The sequence below is a fragment of the Oncorhynchus keta genome, chromosome 28, assembly GCF_023373465.1.
Source record: "Oncorhynchus keta strain PuntledgeMale-10-30-2019 chromosome 28, Oket_V2, whole genome shotgun sequence".
Classification (NCBI taxonomy): domain Eukaryota; kingdom Metazoa; phylum Chordata; class Actinopteri; order Salmoniformes; family Salmonidae; genus Oncorhynchus; species Oncorhynchus keta.
In genome coordinates, this window is record NC_068448.1 from 9,872,768 (window position 1) to 9,885,696 (window position 12,929).

The 12,929-nt window shown below is 48.8% G+C and overlaps 1 protein-coding gene and 2 long non-coding RNA genes across 3 annotated transcripts in view; 2 read left to right on the top strand and 1 right to left on the bottom strand.

Annotated features, from left to right (window-relative positions):
• The window catches only part of LOC118360445 (probable glutamate receptor), a 22,167-nt gene extending 11,430 nt beyond the window's left edge, over positions 1–10,737 (top strand). Inside the window, exons 5-10 of the mRNA XM_052484755.1 lie at positions 222–448; positions 1,253–1,350; positions 2,347–2,564; positions 4,868–5,087; positions 9,160–9,407; positions 10,104–10,737. Of these exons, the coding sequence (XP_052340715.1) occupies positions 222–448; positions 1,253–1,350; positions 2,347–2,564; positions 4,868–5,087; positions 9,160–9,407; positions 10,104–10,202 (1,110 nt within the window). The 3' untranslated portion in view covers positions 10,203–10,737. The remainder of the gene's footprint in view (positions 1–221; positions 449–1,252; positions 1,351–2,346; positions 2,565–4,867; positions 5,088–9,159; positions 9,408–10,103) is intronic.
• A 195-nt stretch (positions 10,738–10,932) lies between these two features.
• On the top strand, positions 10,933–11,676 carry LOC118380607 (uncharacterized). Its single transcript, XR_004824897.2, has 2 exons — positions 10,933–11,075; positions 11,187–11,676. It is a non-coding gene; the product is annotated as an uncharacterized LOC118380607 (long non-coding RNA).
• On the bottom strand, positions 11,480–12,448 carry LOC118380608 (uncharacterized). The gene is made up of 3 exons (XR_004824898.2): positions 12,330–12,448; positions 11,793–11,836; positions 11,480–11,627 (listed from the first exon to the last, which is right to left on the bottom strand). It is a non-coding gene; the product is annotated as an uncharacterized LOC118380608 (long non-coding RNA).
• Positions 12,449–12,929: the final 481 nt, after the last annotated feature.

Below are 12,929 nucleotides of genomic sequence, written 5' to 3' on the forward strand. Positions count from 1 at the left end.
GTGTCCGTATGTCTGTGTGTGTGTGTGTGCGTATGTCTGTGTGTGTGTGTGTGCGTATGTCTGTGTGTGTGTGTGTCCGTATGTCTGTGTGTGTGTGTGTGCGTATGTCTGTGTGTGTGTGTGTGCGTATGTCTGTGTGTGTGTGTGTCCGTACGCCCGTGTGCGTCTGGGTGTCCGTACGCCCGTGTGTGTGCCTGCTCTTGTCTCCCCCTATCTATCAGGAGGCCGAACTGGCGGTAGCCTCTCTGACCCTCACAGCGACCAGGGAACAGGGGGTGGAGATGAGCACTCCCTTCATGCAGACGGGCATTGGTTTCATCCTGAGCAGGGAACTGGCCTCCGAGGAGAGCCACTCCCTCAGCTTCCTCTTCCCCTTCTCCACCGAAATGTGGGTGGGCATCCTCCTGGCCTTCCTGCTGACCGGCCTCTGCATATATCTGGTTTCTAGGTGAGCTAATGTTTTTATTTAACCTTATTTATACAGGTTTTTTTCTCTCGTTGAGATAACATCTCTTTTCCAAGAGAGACCTGGTCCAATAGCAGCAGGGGGAATAACGTTTCAGACAAAAACAACTTACATACACTAACACAACATTAAACAAAACTATAAACACACATACAGTACAACAATTACATATTACGGGAAAAAAATACACAAAATTCTTGACTAAGAAAACAGTTGTCCTAAAGACAACTACACTCTTCCATGATATATACATCAATCAAGTGATTAAACTCCACCAACGAAACTAGATCATCAAATTGGGCCTCTGCATTTATTTGGTGGTCAGGTGAAAAATCATTATCTCCTTGGCCTCATTCCAAATCAAACCCCTAGCTAGCTATCAACACTAGGCACTTCGGGGGCAAATCCTAACTTCCACTTAAATCGAACTTCACTTAGTCATCCGTTGAAGTCAATGAGATTAAATGAGAATTTGACTTGTATAAAAATAGAAGTTAGGATTCATCCCTCGCATGAAAAGATGTTAAATAGAAACGATGCATAATGCTATGAAACAAATACGCTATGTACGTCAAGTATACAAACCATAGCGTGGGAGATTGTAAGTCGCTTTGGATAAAAGTGTCTGCTAAATGGCATATATTATTATATTATTATTCAAATGATGTCAACGGAAGTAGAAACTGCACTGCTAATTTATTCTTTGTAAGAATGTGGTTTGGCCGCTGTCCAGACAATGAAGAAGATATATCTCAAATGGTCACTTTGTTTTTCTGCCCACCCCAGGATAAGCCCCTGTGAGTGGGCAGACCCCGAGACAGACGAACACAGCTTCACTCTCCTGCACAGCTTCTGGTACATCACTGGAGCCCTGACCCTGCAAGGTAACGCAGCTATGAGTCAAATCGCCCCCGGAGTCAAACCGCTGCTTCCAAGTCGCATGTAACATGGAGCCATGCTATTTTGGCAAAGGGAGTCAAGACAGGGGTTTCTTTCCTGCTATGAAGACTAGAAGAGTCTAGAACACCACAGAATCTGCTTTACTGTGGGTCCACTACATATGGCCGCCAGTCTACCCAGTCTGGAAAGGGGTTTATGTTCCTGCTATGAAGACTAGAAGAGTCTAGAACACCATAGAATCTGCTTTACTGTGGGTCCACTACATATGGCCGCCAGTCTACCCAGTCTGGACAGGGGTTTATGTTCCTGCTATGAAGACTAGAAGAGTCTAGAACACCATAGAATCTGCTTTACTGTGGGTCCACTACATATGGCCGCCAGTCTACCCAGTCTGGAAAGGGGTTTATGTTCCTGCTATGAAGACTAGAAGAGTCTAGAACACCATAGAATCTGCTTTACTGTGGGTCCACTACATATGGCCGCCAGTCTACCCAGTCTGGACAGGGGTTTATGTTCCTGCTATGAAGACTAGAAGAGTCTAGAACACCACAGAATCTGCTTTACTGTGGGTCCACTACATATGGCCGCCAGTCTACCCAGTCTGGACAGGGGTTTATGTTCCTGCTATGAAGACAAGGATTGTCTCGACCAGGATTTTGGTTCCTTTTCTTCTTTATTGTCCCTGAAAGTAACATAAAACCTAAAAGATAAACAATAAGGAAAAAAGTGTAATAATTGAGCTTCTAACCAACACAGCAGGTGTTATTACGATTACATGCGAGAGAAATCTATGTAATCTAAGTTATTTAAAAAACATTTTCTACATTGCTCCGTTTAAGAGAAAACTAAGACATGGAAGTTTGCACACTTTATAGTGTAGTCCAGATTCAGTTTCATATGTTTTCCGTCCCATTTCTATGTTTCAGTCATATAATTAAATGAAACATAATATAGTGTATGTTCGTGTTTTGCATTCTCAGGTGCTGGCCCACACCCTAAAGGCCTGTCTGGTCGCGTTATCAGCGCCGTCTGGTGGGTGTTCGCGGTGGTGGTCCTGGCCTGCTACTTCAGCAACTTTAACGCTATGCTACGCTCGGATTCCAAACATGTCTCCGTGAATAACTTCGAGGAACTGGCCAAACAGGACGTCATCGACTACGGAACAGTCGAAGGGGGATCCACGTTCAACTTCTTCAAAGTATGTGTTGCTTTAAAAAGAATAAGAACCTACACACATTTATTCCTTAGTAAACGTCAAGGTAGTATAGAGCCAGATACCTGCCAAACGGTTGAACATGCGTATCGTTAAGATCGTAAGAAAATCCATACGTAAAGTGTTAGGATTGTACGAAAAGCCATGCGTGAAACGTAAACATGAAATTTCATCTGTGAACATACAAACACCATGTTGTGATTATGGACCAAACTTTTAGGCTTGAACAAATCCTTGTGTAGCAATTCTGATGTACAATAATACCTTTCAGAGTTTTGGCAGTGTCATCCCACCAACAAAAAAAACGTACACCAAACGGCCTATGAGGAGTGCTACCCGAACAAGAATAACACGCTATTAAAAAGCCAGGGAAACCAGAAAGAGGTATCCTGCACATTTTCAAGATAAAAGTCTCTATTCTTTAATACTCCTCAGTTGAGTTTTCTTCACATTTAGGAAGCTAATGTCATCTTGGCCATGTTCTGTTATAATCTCCACCCGGCACAGCCAGAAGAGGACTGGCCACCCCACATAGCCTGGTTCCTCTCTAGGTTTCTTCCTAGGTTTTGGCCTTTCTAGGGAGTTTTTCCTAGCCACCGTGCTTCTACGCCTGCATTGCTTGCTGTTTGGGGTTTTAGGCTGGGTTTCTGTACAGCACTTTGAGATATCAGCTGATGTACAAAGGGCTTTATAAATACATGTGATTTGATATTATACCTAGTCCTTGGCTATTTCACTCAGGACAGGTTATAGCCAAGACTTAATCAATATATTGTTTTGTCTCATTTATTGATATGGATATAGCCTCTGCGTGATGGGATTGTGCAACACAAACGGATATAACAAGTCTACATACAGAGTGGAATTCACAAATACAACAGTCAAACGGCCTAATATAAGACATACAGTCCGTTCTCCCAAATACTGGAAAAATTGTGATTCATTAGGTTACATGATCACCACAGTAGCCCCACACTGCTATACAAATAAATTATGCAATTATATGGCCATTAAATAACGCAAGCAGCATGGCATATTTAGATTGCGGAATAGGCCTAAATCATATTTACTTTCTATTTTGCAGCTCAGGCGGATACTCTAGACTCTTTTGTGTCTTTATAATTTTCACACAAGTAATTTGCTGAAGGCCCAAGCCTATACTACATCATATACCTACCTATCTATCTCCCTAAAGGGGCGGCAGGGTAGCCTCGTGGTTAGAGCGTTGGACTAGTAACCGGAAGGTTGCAAATTCAAACCCCAGAGCTGACAAGGTACAAATCTGTCGTTCTGCCCCTGAACAGGCAGTTAAGTTAACCCACTGTTCCTAGGCCGTCATTGAAAATAAGAATTTGTTCTTAACTAACTTGCCTAGTTAAATAAAGGTTAAAAAAAAATATATATATATATATACTAGTATAACATCGTTATTGAATGCAGTTCTAAAATAAGCTCTAGGCTTTTGTTATGAAAGTGGAGGCTGCAAATCAACTCTAACATCTGGGCTAGAGGTGATTGATGGACTAGCTAACTTCGACTAGCTACATTCAGTTCATGTCCTTTAGTTGGTGGATTGACTAGCTAACTTCGACTAGCTACATTCAGTTCATGTCCTTTAGTTGGTTGATTGACTAGCTAACTTTGACTGGCTACATTCAGTTCATGTCCTTTAGTTGGTGGATTGACTAGCTAACTTCGACTAGCTACGTTCGGTTCATGTCCTTTAGTTGGTGGATTGACTAGCTAACTTTGACTGGCTACATTCAGTTCATGTCCTTTAGTTGGTGGATTGACTAGCTAACTTCGACTAGCTACGTTCGGTTCATGTCCTTTAGTTGGTGGATTGACTAGCTAACTTTGACTAGCTACATTCGGTTCATGTCCTTTGCAGATGCCACAAATGTTTGTACGCATAAAAAAGATTTGTAACCAAGTAAAGGGAGACGTAAAGTAAGAATTGAATGTGTAAATGTTAATTCATAGTCATAACATAGGGTATGTACGTTTCCAGATTTGTTTCATTTTTACTTTTCATGTTTAAAGCATTGGATTTTCTTACGATCCTAATGATACATACGTTCAACCTTTTGGCAGGTATCTGGCTCCATAATGGAAGTCAATAAATGTATTTTCTTATCTGTACCTGTTCATATTTCTGTACATTCCCTTCCATGGAGGTTTCTGGATGAAAGAGTAGAACTGGAACCGCTTATTTCTCAACAACAACAGCCAAAATCAATTGTATCAATTTTGCATTTCTACGGTTCTCATTTCGCACACATTTCCAGAACTCCAAAAACCCCACCTACCGACGCATCTACCAGCATATGGAGAGGAAGAAGAGTTGCGTGGCTTCAGTAGAAGAGGGCAATCGACGCACCCAGGAAGGCAACTACGCCTTTATTGGAGAGGCAGCGTCTCTGGACCTGGCTGTGGCTCGCTACTGCAACCTGATCCGCAGCAGCGAACTCATCGCCATGAGAGGGTACAGCATTGCAGCACCCCTAGGTGAGCTACTAGCAGCTGGGTCCACGGTACCCCTAGGTGAGCTCCTAGCAGCTGAGTCCACGGTACCCCTAGGTGAGCTCCTAGCAGCTGAGTCCACGGTACCACTAGGTGAGCTCCTAGCAGCTGAGTCCACGGTACCACTAGGTGAGCTCCTAGCAGCTGAGTCCACGGTACCCCTAGGTGAGCTCCTAGCAGCTGAGTCCACGGTACCACTAGGTGAGCTCCTAGCAGCTGAGTCCACGGTACCCCTAGGTGAGCTCCTAGCAGCTGAGTCCACGGTACCACTAGGTGAGCTCCTAGCAGCTGAGTCCACGGTACCCCTAGGTGAGCTCCTAGCAGCTGAGTCCACGGTACCCCTAGGTGAGCTCCTAGCAGCTGAGTCCACGGTACCACTAGGTGAGCTCCTAGCAGCTGAGTCCACGGTACCCTAGGTGAGTCCACGGTACCACGAGGTGAGCTCCTAGCAGCTGAGTCCACGGTACCCCGAGGTGAGCTCCTAGCAGCTGAGTCCACGGTACCCAGCTAGGTGAGCTAGCAGCTGAGCAGCTGAGTCCAGCTGAGTCCACCCCTAGGTGAGCCCCTAGCAGCTGAGTCCACGGTACCACTAGGTAAGCTCCTAGCAGCTGAGTCCACGGTACCACTAGGTGAGCCCCGAGCAGCTGAGTCCACGGTACCCCTAGGTGAGCCCCTAGCAGCTGAGTCCACGGTACCCCTAGGTGAGCCCCTAGCAGCTGAGTCCACGGTACCCCTAGGTGAGCCCCTAGCAGCTGAGTCCACGGTACCCCTAGGTGAGCCCCTAGCAGCTGAGTCCACGGTACCCCTAGGTGAGCCCCTAGCAGCTGAGTCCACGGTACCCCTAGGTGAGCCCCTAGCAGCTGAGTCCACGGTACCCCTAGGTGAGCTCCTAGCAGCTGAGTCCACGGTACCCCTAGGTGAGCCCCTAGCAGCTGAGTCCACGGTACCCCTAGGGGAGCCCCTAGCAGCTGGTGAGCTGAGCCCTAGCAGCTGAGTCCACGGTGACCAGCTAGGTGAGCCCCTAGCAGCTGAGTCCACGGCTGACCACTAGGTGAGCCCCTAGCAGCTGAGTCAATGGTACCCCTAGGTGAGCCCCTAGCAGCTGAGTCACACGGTGACCCCTAGCAGCTGAGTGAGTCCCTGAGCAGCTGAGTCCAGCAGCTAGTCCCCCCCATAGATGGGCATGATAAATGGAACGGTGTGGCTGTCAATAAAGGAACATTGCAGCTGAATGTTGTCTGTGTTTTTATGGGTGGCCTGCTGTGGTGGTGAGTATCTAGGCGAGTAGCAGCTGATGTGTGGTTCATGAGTCCACTTGATAGCCCCTAGCAGCACACTGACCCCAGCTGAGTCTCTCACACATAAAATACTCAGTCCACACTAAGTCCCTAGCAGCTTGCTCTCCCACCTTCCTACCCTGTGAGTCCCTAGCAGCTCTCCCACCCTCCTCCCTGTATCTCTCTCCCACCCTCCTCCCCGTATTGAGTCTCTCCCACCCTCCCTCCCTGTATATCTAGCAGCTGAGTCTCTCCCACCTTCCTCTAAGTGAGTATTTCTCTGAGTCCACACCCTCCTCCCTGTATGAGTCCCTAGCTCTCTCCCACCCTCCTCCCGTATCTCTCTCCCACCCTCCCCCTGATAAATCTGTGTCTGTCAATAAAGGAACACCCTCCTCTGTGTTTTTTATGGGTGGCCTATCTCTCTCCCACCCTCCTTGATGTATCTCTCTCCCACACTAACTCCTTGCTCTCCCTCCTCCCCTGTATCTCTCTCTCCCACCCTCCTCCCTGTCTATCTCTCTCCCACCCTCCTCCCTGTATCTCTCTCTCCCCACCCTCCTCCCTCTCCCACCCTCCTATCTCTCTCCCACCCTCCTCCCCCTATCTCTCTCCCACCCTCCTCCCTGTATCTCTCTCTCCCACCCTCCTCCCTGTATCTCTCTCTCCCACCCTCCTCCCACCCTCATCCCTGTCTATCTCTCTCCCACCCTCCTCCCTGTCTCTCTCTCTCCCACCCTCCTCCCTGTCTATCTCTCTCCCACCCTCCTCCCTGTATCTCTCTCCCACTCCCTCCCCTCCTCCCTCCTCCCTATCTCTCTCTCCCACCTTCCTCCCTGTCTCTCTCTCTCTCTCTCCCACCCTCCTCCCTGTCTATCTCTCTCCCACCCTCCTCCCTGTCTATCTCTCTCCCACCCTCCTCCCTGTCTATCTCTCTCCCACCCTCCTCCCTGTCTATCTCTCTCCCACCCTCCTCCCTGTCTATCTCTCTCTCCCACCCTCCTCCCTGTCTCTCTCTCCCACCCTCCTCCCCGTCTATCTCTCTCCCACCCTCCTCCCTCACTCCCTCCCACCCTCCTCCCCATCTCCCACCCTCCTCCCTGTATCTCTCCCTCCCACCCTCCTCCCTGTATCTCTCTCTCCCACCCCCTCCCATCTCTCCTCCCACCGTCTCCCTGTCTCATCTCTCTCCCACCCTCCTCCCCGTCTCTCTCCCACCCTCCCCTCCCTCCCACCCTCCTCCCCGTCTCGCTCACTCCCTCCCACCCTCCTCCCTGTATCTCTCTCTCCCACCCTCCTCCCTGTCTATCTCTCTCCCACCCTCCTCCCTCTATCTCTCTCCCACCCTCCTCCCTCTCTCTCCCACCCTCCTCCCTGTATATCTCTCTCCCACCCTCCTCCCTGTCTATCTCTCTCCCACCCTCCTCCCCCTCCCACCCTCCTCCCTCTCTCTCTCCCACCCTCCTCCCTGTCTCTCCCCTATCTCTCTCCCACCCTCCTCCCTGTCTATCTCTCTCCCACCCTCCTCCCCCTCTCCCACCCTCCTCCCTCTCTCCTCCCACCCTCCTCCCTGTATCCCTCCCACCCTCCTCCCCTATCTCCCACCCTCCTCCCTGTCCCTCTCCCACCCTCTCCCTGTCTCTCTCTCCCACCCTCCTCCCCGTCTCTCTCTCCCTCCCACCCTCCTCCCTGTCTCTCTCTCCCACCCTCCCACCCTCCTCCCCCCTCTCCCTGTCTCTCCCTCCCACCCTCCTCCCCTATCTCTCTCTCCTCCCTGTCTCCTCTCCCACCCTTCTCTCTCTCCTCGTCTCCTGTCTCCCTCCCACCCTCCTCCCCGTCTCCCTATCTCCCTCCCACCCTCCTCCCCCGTCCTCTCTCTCTCTCTCTCCCTCCCACCCTCCTCCCCGTCTCTCTCCCACCCTCCTCCCGTCTCTCTCTCTCCCTCCCACCCTCCTCCCCTCTCTCTCTCTCTCTCTCCCTCCCATCCTCATCCCCATCTCTCTCTCCCTCCCACCCTCCTCCCCTCTCTCTCTCTCTCCCCCTTCCGTCTCCCTCTCTCCCACCCTCCTCCCCGTCTCTCTCTCTCCCTCCCACCCTCCCTCCCTCTCTCCCTCCCTACCCTCCTCCCGTCTCCCTCCCACCCTCCTCCCCGTCTCCCTCCCACCCCCTCCCCGTCTCCCTCCCACCCTCCCCCCTCCCCATCTCCCTCCCACCCTCCTCCCCTTCTCTCTCTCCCTCCTCCTCCCCTCCCATCCTCCTCCCCATCTCTCTCTCTCCCTCCCATCCTCCTCCCCATCTCTCTCTCTCCCTCCCACCCTCCTCCCCTTCTCTCTCACCGCCTCCCCTCTCCCTCCCACCCCTCCTCCCCTCTCTCTCTCCCTCCCACCCTCTCCCTCCTCCCCTCCCACCCTCCTCCCTCTCCCACCCGCCTCCCTCCCTCACACCCTCCTCCCCGTCTCTCTCTCCCTCCCACCCTCCTCCCGTCTCTCTCTCTCCCTCCCACCCTCCTCCTCTCTCTCTCCCTCCTCCCGTCTCCCTCCCACCCTCCTCCCCGTCTCCCTCCCACCCTCCTCCCCGTCTCCCTCCCTCACCTCCTCCCCGTCTCTCTCCCTCAACCTCCTCCCCCCGTCTCTCTCCCTCCCTCCCACCCTCCTCCCCGTCTCTCTCCCTCAACCTCCTCCCCGTCTCTCTCCCTCCCTCACACCCTCCTCCCCTTCCGTCTCTCTCCCGCAACCTCCTCCATCCCTCTCTCCCTCCTCCATCCCTCTCTCTCCTGTCAGGCTTTCCAATGATGAAGAACATAACAGTGGCCATACTGCAACTGAGTGAATCTGGGGAGTTGGCCTTCCTGCAGAGTAAGTGGTGGGCCAGCAGCTGCTTGCCAGAGGGGGGCCAAACCCCGCATGCCCTCCAGCCCCACCTCCTGAGGGGTCTCTTCCTTCTCCTGGCCCTGGGGTTAGGCCTGGGACTCCTCATGGCCATCCTGGAGCTTGCCTCCAAGGCCCGCAGTCAAGCCAAGGATCAGAAGGTAAAAGGGGACATGAGGAGCGGATAAAGAATGGACCTTTAAAAAATATGTTCTGTTTATCGCGATTTTCAAATATACGCATGAATATTGAAAGCCTATACAATAATTTTCCTCCAACAATTCCTCTTACTCCTCACACCTTTTCCCTCTCCTCTCCTATCCTCCTCTCTCCCTTCTCTCTTCTCACCTCTCTCTCTCCCTTCTCTCCTTCTATCCTCATCCCCTCTCTTCTCACCTCTCTCTCCTCCCCTTTCCCCTCTGTTCTTTCCCCTCTTCTCCCCTCTCTTTACTCTCCCCTCCCATCTCTCCCCTCCCATCTCTCCCCTCTCTCCTCTCCCCTCTCTCCTCTCTTTCCTCTCCCCTCTCTTTACTCTCCCCTCCCATCTCTCCCCTCCCCCCTCTCCCCTCTCTCCTCTCTTTCCTCTCCCCTCTCTTTACTCTCCCCTCTCCCCTCTCTTTACTCTCCCCTCCCACCTCTCCCCTCTCCCATCTCTCCCCTCTTTCCTCTCCCCTCTCTTTACTCTCCCCTCCCATCTCTCCCCTCTTTCCTCTCCCCTCTCTCCCCTCCCATCTCTCCCCTCTCTTTACTCTCCCCTCCCATCTCTCCCCTCTCTTTACTCTCCCCTCCCATCTCTCCCCTCTCTTTACCCTCCCCCCCTACTCTCCCCTCCCATCTCTCCTCTCTTCTCCCCACAGAAATCCTGCTGCTCAGTGTTGTTGGCAGAACTGAGTCAGCGCTTCGGATGGCGTGGGGAAAACGCAGGCACAGAGACGTCAGAGAAGAGCAAAGCGTAAAGGATACGTTTCACTGGCTGGTTCCTAACAACACCATAGAGTTGGATATGCAAATAAGACCGTGTAAATCCGTTCCTGTCCTTGAGAGCAGCAGTATCTTCCCTATCATAGTGTATCTACAGCACTATGTTCTGTTTCATAACGTACCACACAGCTACCAAGTTCCCCACGTGTAAATACAATGGCTTGTTAGAATATATTCTTATTAGAGTAGATTCTACTATAGATTCCACTCTGAAAAGGTATTATAGAAAACAGCAACAATAGCATTTCCTGTCCTCAGACGACATGGTCCATAGCAGAAATGAACTAACAGTGATGAAATGAAGTTGGTACAGGCTCTTCAATGAACCTCCAGATGAATGTGTATGTTATTGTAGGCCAATTTGTTGTTGTTGATATGAACAGGTTGTTTTTTTTGTACTGTCAAAATATGTTGTACTAAATCACATCTGATTGGATTTTAAGTTGTTTCATTAACTGTTCTGTGTAATGTTTAACTGTCTGCCAAATAAATCACTAGACATGATTTTAAGATGTTGGTTGTCACATGATTTCACGCCTAACCTCTCTCTCAAAACTATTTGGATGGATAGAAAGCAAAGACAAAATGGTACATTTTTGATAGGCCTACATTTCTTCTGTTGCTTCTAGGAAGGAAGGGGGAATGAACATGCACTTTAGGTTTCATAACGTTTTTTTTCTTCTTCGAGGGACACCGGTGTTGTGCCGGAATTCCCCCCTCCCCCTTTCGCGTGAACGCGCACGAACTCAATTCATCGACTTGCTTGCTCGTTGGAATTTTCTGATCGCGTTAGGCTGCATTTTTTAAAATGTATTTTAGACGTCGGTTTGATCGCGGTGGAGTCACTGGTAATGTCTGCAGTTTTTCCGTTTGGCTATTTGTTTCAAGTGTATTAGTCTATAAATAAATATCTTTGCCAAATGTGTTCTCTGCCATGTCTTATTCGAAATTCTCTGCAGGGCCTGTGTAAGGGGTGCGTACTGGGGGCAGAGAAGTCAGACGCAGGAGAGCAAAAACTGAGTTTCCAAACGGCGCAGTTTAATAACAAAAAATCCACCGGAAAGGAAAACAGAACAATCAAATACTGGGTACATAACCCGACGCACACCAGGACAGACGGGCACAAGCACTTACAATAAACAATCACCGACAAGGACATGAGGGGGAACAGAGGGTAAAATACACAACATGTGATTGATGGGATTGAAACCAGGTGTGATGGAAGACGAGACAAAACCAACGGAAAATGAAAAGAGGATCAGCGATGGCTAGAAGGTCGGCGACTTCGAACGCCGCCGGAACAAGGAGAGGGACCGACATCTATATAGGATGTTCTATAAAGATGTGATGGTTTTCATACAGGACTGGTGGAACCATCGTGGGCAGCGGTCACAACCAATCTGAAATGTATGATGAAAAATGTTAAAATATTAAAAACAAATACATGTTCTTGAATTACAATTATTTCATTATCAGACAAAGCTAATATTACCTCTAGAAACATTACTGCTAATACAAATTTGTGCTCCTAAAAATGTGCCTTTTAGAAGTGAACAAGCAGTTACCCAGTTAGTCTTCCTCATTATTGTCACACCTCCCCACAGGTCATCTAGCAAAACATAATGTCAAGTAGTCTATACATCTTTACATGTATTTTACTGAGCAAACAGGGAACAAGGGAATAGTATAGGTTTCTTGTAACATAATTATTTAAATACATGTGTTTTAGTGGCCATCTAGTCAGAAGTTGGATCAAAGATAACCTTGAAAGATCCATATAAATGTTTTATCTACAATTATATTCAATTAGAAATTGAACATAGCAGTGTTTTGGAGGAGAGTGACTGCTATTTCTTCTCTCATGATGTTAACATCTTTGTCCGTATTTGAAAAGATTATCGACTCCTCCTTCAGAACACATTCAGCAAACATTGCTATCTTCACACAAGTATTGTCATACTTAATCCTATATTTTATACAACATTTAGATGCAAACCTGACAACTAGACCACTCAGTTATATGGTTATACCATCCTTAATGACATCACAAAACAATAAACATTTTTGACAGGATTGTTCTTTCAATCCCCACTCAAACCTACATTCTTCATCTTAGAAATATTGGTTCATTATCTACTTTTGGATGTTGGAGTTCTGGCGACAAAGTCTCTGTGTAACAAGGATTTTCAGCCTTCCATTTCTGCAGAGCCAAAGGGAGAGTTTATGCAAGGTATTTAAGTCATAAAACAGGCCCAACTCCCCCCTCTCCCTCTCTTCAACCAAAGAAAGAGTAATGACACACCCTTTGCCTTGATGACAGCTTTGCACACTCTTGGCATTCTCTCAACCAGCTTCATGAGGTAGTTACCAGGAATGCTTTTTAATTAACATGTGTCTTCGTAATTTGTGGAATTTCATTCCTTCTTAATGCATTTGAGCCAATCAGTTGTGTTATGACAAGGTAGGGGTGGTATACAGAAGATATTTGGTAAAAGACCAAGTCCATATTATGGCAAGAACAGCTCAAATAAGCAAAGAGAAATGACAGTCCGTCATTACTTTAAGACATGAAGGTCAGTCAATCTGGAAAATATCAAGAACTTTTGAACGTTTCTTCAACTGCAGTCGCAAAAACCATAGATGAAACTGTCTCTCATGATTTATGTAGAATTCAAGGCACCCTTAACCAGCTGATAACACAG